At 44.7% G+C, this 7,500-nt stretch overlaps 1 protein-coding gene across 1 annotated transcript in view; it reads right to left on the bottom strand.

The window, feature by feature from the left end:
- Positions 1–7,500, bottom strand: part of LOC139691702 (uncharacterized) — a 25,082-nt gene that overhangs the window by 3,038 nt on the left and 14,544 nt on the right. Inside the window, exons 6-7 of the mRNA XM_071589550.1 lie at positions 5,309–5,523; positions 3,135–3,547 (exon numbers count right to left, since the gene is read on the bottom strand). Coding sequence (XP_071445651.1) covers positions 3,135–3,547; positions 5,309–5,523 — 628 coding nt within the window. The remainder of the gene's footprint in view (positions 1–3,134; positions 3,548–5,308; positions 5,524–7,500) is intronic.

Below are 7,500 nucleotides of genomic sequence, written 5' to 3'. Positions count from 1 at the left end.
CTCTTGAATGTTCACGAGACGCCCTTGGACTTGCAAGACTGAAGGTTTTGGTATGGACGGAGATCGCAGATTTAAAGTGTTGGCATGGTTTCAGATGAACTTGGCGTCCCTTGAAGAGATGCGTGTGTATTGGACTTGCGGACCAACAAACAAGGGCATATGAGGAGAGATGTCTGCTTGGTTTCTGCGTGGTTTGAGAAGTGACGACCAAAATATTATAGTTACAAATTGCCTCAACAACTCTAAGAAGGAGAGATTCTTCGATTCATTGATTAAGTAAGTGCCAACTGAGTCCTGAGCATAACTGAGCAATCATTATCACCGCTCCAATCTTTCCTAAGCAACACCAAAAACGATGACTTCTTGATATCTTGGTCCTTTGAATAAGCCCCCCAAATTTTCAGAGAGTTTAAGAGAGAGGACGCCTAAAAGATAGCTTAACTGGTTGAAAGCACTCCAGACTGGACATTCAATTGATTAGCACACACGTCGAGATCCCCTTGGACATACTCTCAGTTTTATATCCCGTCAAACATTTCAATTGAGAACTCACCTTTTAAAATAAAGCATTTATTGTGACAAAGAATGGGTCGTCAAAATTTAATATCAAGGCCATCCATTGATATAATTCTAATTAACGTTTGAAGCAGTGAATGAAGTGAATGAATGGTCTAGTGTAGAATTTTTAATTTTTATTTAAGTGATTCCATTCGAGATTTCTCCACTTACGAGTTGTACGAGGACATGGACGAAAAAGTGAATTCATTTCCAACCTTTTAACAAAATTAAAATCCATCAGAATGATAAAAAGAACTGGATTCGAAGTACCCTCCATCGCTGGTTAAGACATTTCTCCCCATCTCACCGACAATTTGCGACCGCTTAAAATCTTTTTTCCCTTTTTGACATAAAAAACAATTAATGGAGACTTTTTTTTTGCTTCGACCTTACGGACTGTTGCGTACGACTAAGAATGCCCGTGACATACACCAACCTCAGTCACCTGCGGGCTGTCGTTGAGTGAGGACGCTGTTTTTAGTGAAGCAAGTTTTTGTCCGCGTCGAAAAAGAAAATAAATCTGAATTTAGAGCAATGTTATTCCGTGAAGTTTTGTGCGAAACTCGGGAAGACGGCAACTGAGACCCTCGCTATGATCAAGCAGGCTTATGGGGACACTGCCTTAAGCCATTCCACAGTATTTGAGGGGCACAAGTTGTTTAAAAAGAGTAGGGAGCTCGTTGAAGACGACCATCGCTCCGGACGGCAAGAACCGACACGAATGTGGATAGAGTGAGGACACAGACCGACGCTTAACCAGTCCAGAAGAAATTGCAGACCAGTTGGGTCTGTCTGCATCCAACGTCGAACGCATTATTTCACAGGAAAACAGGACAGCTCCTGGCCAAACACGGCGTTGCCACGTTGCCGCACCCGCCCTATTCTCCCAATCTGGCACCACCGGACTTCTTCTTCTTCCCCCTCAAGAAAAGACAGCTCAAGGGATGACGTTTTGACTCGATAAAGGCCGTTCAAGAGGCTTCGACGAGGGTCATCAACGGCATCCCCAAAGAAAATTTCCAGCCGGCATACGGGTAATGGGAGCAACTTTATATACTAAGTGTGTAGCAGCTCAAGGAGAATACTTTGAAGATTATTAAGTCGATGTAAGTATATCATACATAAAATTCTTGAAAAAAAATCAGTCCTACCACTTTTGGGTGCGTCCCTGTAGTTAATAGGTACATCGTCACAACATCTTGTTCCTTTGAATAAAAGCCCCCAAAATTTCAGAGAGATTAAGATAGGACACCTTAAGATAGCTTAAAACTGGCTAAAAGAACTCAGACCGGACATCGCTCTGGGTTCTGGGTTCGAACCCCGGTTAAAGGCAAAATGATTTTTATTCACTCTGTGAAATCATTGAATTGATGTGGAGACATGTGGACGTGCATTGTATTATGATATGCAAACACACTCCTCCTTTAAGTGAGGAGAGACACCTTGTTTGTAACTTAATTGACCTCAAGACACACAATATTCCGCAGAATGGAGAAGTATCCACTCTCTCTCTCTCTTCATTCATTCTAAGGCCTTCCTTCGTCTTAATGAAGGGTCAATTCCCTCCGGTTATATCGCAATATCTCGTCAATTGGAGCCACCGTTGTGGATATTCCAATGGCAAACTCCGACGGCCACCCCATCGACCACTGTTCATCTTAGGACGTTTTCCCGGCCATCAAACAAAGTCCCAGCACCACTTCCGATGCATGTTATTTGATGTCCATATTACACTTCTCACACTGTACACTTCCACACTAAAAGGATGCGATGAATTTATTATATTTAGAGGAGAAGCAGTCATCGCAGTTGGCTTTGTGTGGGAGAAAGGTACGACCCCAGGATTAACAAAAAGCTGCCTCCAAGGAGATGCAAAAAGGGATTGATCTTCAAGGTGACTATGCAGAGAAAAATAGCTAAATTCACAACCTTTCCATACAATATACGCAAAGCTGAGAGAATAAATTTGATTTTCCATGAAAAACAAAAAATAGAGGAGACTTTACTTTTCGGTTTACCCTCGTATATGAATCAGAAATCCCCCCTGAGGATGTTTTACCTTAAACATTTATCTTTTTCCTCTGATCCCTACTTGAGGTGTGCTTTGTGGAGGTCACTTTGAGTGAGTACGCCGTCCGTAGGATGGGACGTTAAACTGCGGACCCCTTGGTGCCTTTCGTTATCAGAATAGGCTAAGGCCGACGCTGAGTTTCTCACTCCACCCTTCAACCTTTCCCGTCCATCCCCTCTTAGCACAAATAACCTCAGCTGTCCATTTCACAGCCTCCCATAAATACTACTACTACTAGCAATTAATACAGAGACGCATGATAAAATGCAAGCTTATACTAAATATTGACGCACGAGAGGACAAGAAGATGTGCAAGAGAACGCAGGAAATTCCCCGTGTTCCATTCAACAAAGGGACAACTCGTCAGCAATGACGGGAAGGCATTGACAGACACTATACAGTTAGTCCACGAGCTAATAACGTTCCAGAATGAGATAATCACCGCACCGTAGAAAACACATTGGAAGGAGAAGACTGACAAAGAACTCGGTACCGCGGTACTCACCCGTGTGGATCCTTTTATGCCGGAAAAGGGAGGAACTCCTCGTGAAAACCTTCCCACATTCGTCACAACGATGTATTTTACCGCCGGGGGGCGGTGTCCTGGAACACTCCTCGTCACTTATAGACATGCCGTCCTCGGCACCACGGTGCTTGCCCTCCCTTGTGCCAACCCCGGCATCCCCCGTCACCTGGCAACCTCCCACTCCCTCCGACAACGAACCACAGAGAACGCCGTCCGGGGCGTCGACATCCCTCGGCATGCGCCTCTGCCAATATTCAGTGCCGCCATCAATCTCGTCCTGCCTTGGTGCCGTGGATTCACCCTTGGCAACCAATGCCATGCCGTGGGGTTCGGTATCGCAACTTGTTATATCCACGCCGGTACGGCTCAGTATTTCCTGCCAGCAATCCAGCCTGTCGACAGGAGAGATTAAAGTAATTGCAATTAGGGCAATTGAAATGTGGAAAATGAAAATGAGTTTTACATGAATTCAATACATTCAGAAGCACTCCTGGTCCGGTGGCACGTGGAAGTAACATTCCCCCACTCAACACGGATGTTTGCAGGTTTGAGGTCGTTACATTATCATCCAGTGTATTTTGAAAACTAATGCACACAATCCTTGTGGACCATACGTACAAAATGACCTTCAGAAGCACTCCATGTGGCCTTTGGAAGTAACATTCCCCTACATTTCCAGGCATGCGCAGGTTTGAGGCTATCACATTAAACCGTTGAATTTCAAAAACTAATGCAAAAAACATGCTTGTAGACCTCAATAACAAACTAACCTTCAGAAGCACTCCTGGTCTGGTGGCAGGTGGAAGTAGCATTCCCCCTTAACACACATTCACAAGTTCCAGGCCATTACATTCATCCATTGTATTTCAAAAACTAATTACAAAAACATGCTTGCAGACTTCACAAACAAAATGATCTTCAGAAGCACTCCTGGTCTGGTGGCATGTGGAAGTAACATTCCCCCCCTCAACACACATGCCCAGGTTTGACGCCATTACATTCAACCAGTGTATTTCAAAAACTAATGCAAAAACACGCTTGTAGACACAACAAACAAAATGACCTTCAGAAGCACTCCTGGTTGGGTGGCATGTGGAAGTAACATTCCCCAACATTAACACACATGTTTGCATAGGTTTGCCAGCCTGGGAAAGGCCATAATTTTGATTTGAAACACTCATTGGATGTGTTTTTGGATTCTCACCGAGTTTATGTCGCTGATTTCTAGGATTTAAGGGCAACAGTATATTCTTCTCAGTATACATAGAATCTAAAACACCTCCGACGTTGACTTTGTCGTGTTTTATTGGCATTAGCCTGGCCAGCCAAAGAATAATCTTTCAAACATAATAATACCGGATCGCATCCAAAAGTGGTAGGACTGATTTTCTCTGGCATGAACGAAGTGGTGGAGGGGGGTCCGCCTGGCAGGGTAAGGTGGAGGGGGCTCTTAGCAACAGACCGACACCAACCTCAGTTGCCTGCGGGCTGTCGTTGAGTGAGGACACCGTTTTTAGTGAAGCAAGTTTTTTGTCCGAAAAACAAAATGAATCTGAAAATTTAGAGCAACGTTATTCCGTGAAGTTTTGTGCGAAACTCGGGAAGACGGCAACTGAGACCCTCGATATGATCAAGCAGGCTTATGGGGACACTGCCTTAAGCTGTTCCACAGTATTTGAGTGGCACAAGTTGTTTAAAGAGGGTAGGGAGCTCGTTGAAGACGACCATCGCTCCGGACGGCAAGAACCGACACGAATGTGGACAGAGTGAGGACACTGCTGAACACAGACCGACGCTTAACCAGTAGGGTCTGTCTACATCCAACGTCCAATGCATTACTTTACAGGATTTGGCCACTGTATTGCGGCATTTAAGAGGGGTTTGTTGTACATATGTGCGTTGTATGTAGTGTTGTATGTTCTTTTTCGGGAGAGAAGGAATCGTCCCATTGGCATTCCACGGCTTGCGTCCGAACCAACCATTACCAGTGGATTATCAATAAAAATAATAATAATAACTTTAATAAGTGCCCAGTACACTTTAGATTAAAATTAACTCAACTTTACAAATTAAACCAAACGCAAACACACAGAAATCCTCCCCACCCTGAACCCGCAACAAGCACGCAAACCCAAATCCTTGTTTTTGCCCACCTTGCATTGGCTTTTGCGTCTGCCACGTCCAACCCGACGGTCACATGGACAGGCATCGGTTTCCACGTCTTCCAGTTTGCGGGTGCCACGCTGTTGACCTCCCGAGAACCCTTGCGTCTCTCCTTTGCGCCTCTCTTCACCTTGAGGCTCAGGTATGGGTTTGGCATGTGGTTGTCGACCCCGTCAACGTCCCTCGGCAACGACAAGTCCCGTATCTGCAACACGGCACGAGGTAACAATCAAAAAAACAGTAAAAAACGGCACAATACATTTGCGGCACATGCCATGGCACTCAAAGTCATCAAATAATATGGCGTTTCCTGTTCATTGGGTCATTGGCAGAGGGTGCCAGGGATTGTCTCCTTCAGAAGACTTGCATTACATGCTGAACCTACAGCAATTACAAGTCAGGGATACAAACCAGCAGGACTGTTTTCCCGGCGTAATACAGTGTGCGTTCCATAAGTATTGCAATTGAATTTCCTGCTCCGTTCCTATTGGTCGTAGTTGGATCAAAATACTTGGAGTAGGTGAGGGGGACTTTTAGCTTTTCCACTAAACCGGTCTCAGTGCTCTCCAAGCTGTGTTGGCAACAGGACGTCAGTTACTGTAAACCTCTGCACACCAAACATGTCATCAAAGACACACCTAGTGTAAATTTTCAAAGTGACACAATATAAGGATATGGAAAGTTAAACGAATGAAGGGTGAAATTGAAAGTACTCTCTACAGGGTGCGTTCCATAAGTAATGCAAATGTATTCAGAAAAGACGAACAACACACTAGGCAATGTCGAGAACAGTGTGGCTCGCGTGTTGGACAATTGCTGGAATCTGAATGTCGATTGAGTATCGAGATGGTTTGTGCTTAAGGTTTATCCTCTCGGACATTGGAGCGTGGCAGGGGCATCGCTGACCTTGTATTTGGGAGGTCAGTTCACCATGGAAATGGTATGAGAATCAAATTAAGAACGTGAGATGTCCCGTGGTGTACCAGAAAGAGAACCGTAATGGATGAAATCAAATTAGATGGATTAATATCTTCATCCATGTGAAAACCATGGGATCAGCCAGGAAGATGTAAAGAAATAATTCCAAATACAGTACTTCGGGGTACGTTCCATAAGTAATGCAATTGAATTTCCCTGGCCGCTCCTATTGGTCGTAGTTGGATCAAATCATTTGGAGTAGGGAGGTAAAACATTGAGCTTTGCCACAAATCAGGTCTCAGTGCTCCCTGAGCTTTGTAAGTGGCAGGAAATGAGTTATTGTAAACCTCTGAGTGTCCAACTGCGTCATGAAGGTCACCAACCGAGCGGAATTTTCAAAGTGGACTCTCTGCAACGTAAATGACAAAGGACCTGATTATATGGACGACGTCATCACTGGTGATGGAGACATGGGTTTTAATGAATATATGCACCAGAAATAGAAACCCTAAAGCTCTCTGAGTGGCACCAGTCCTCACCCAGATGTCCATAAAAAGGCATAGAATGAGCAAATAAAAAGAAGTTAGAAATCAAAATGCTCATAGTCTTTTTCTTTGAGATTGGACAGGAGTTGTCCATCTTGGAGTTTGTTCCTCAATTGGACGGACAGTCAACAACGCTGTCTATTACGTGGATGTGTTGCTTGAAAGACTCTGAAAGAGAAGGGTCATCAGGACAAGAGAAGACATCTACGCTACCAGGGGCAACTCCATCACGGCAATGTGCTAGGAGTCCGCTAGTTCCTGGCCAAACAACACCAGGTCAGGCCAACGCTGCTGTCCCATCCCCCCTCTCTATAGTCCTGAATTCAGAGTTCTTTTTGTGACCCTCGGATTGAGGCTGCACTGAAAGGAACCTGTTTTTCATCCAGAGGAGAGATCCAATCAGCCCCGTGTGACTAGAAGACCGTGTAAGTAGATGCCCAAAGATGCCTTCCAGGGCACGTACCAGTACCATGGCAGAGATCGTGTCACGAAAGAAATGGAATCTACGATGGAGCAACATGACATGATTATTACGTTTTGGGCTAAACTGAATAAAAATCTCTCTCTGTTGAGAGGAGAGGAGACTGTAACAAAATGAATACCTGAGTCTTACTTACTTAAAGAGAGGGAGGACTCTGGGGGTGCTCTGTCCTACTCTCACTCAAGTGTTGAGGTTGGTTTAAAGAAGGCCTCCTCCTTCTAAGGAGGGCCACGGGAAG

Source organism: Hetaerina americana, unplaced genomic scaffold (genome assembly GCF_022747635.1).
Source record: "Hetaerina americana unplaced genomic scaffold, ioHetAmer1.1.p SCAF_39, whole genome shotgun sequence".
In the NCBI taxonomy this organism is placed as follows: domain Eukaryota; kingdom Metazoa; phylum Arthropoda; class Insecta; order Odonata; family Calopterygidae; genus Hetaerina; species Hetaerina americana.
This window is presented reverse-complemented; position numbering and strand designations above follow the sequence as displayed.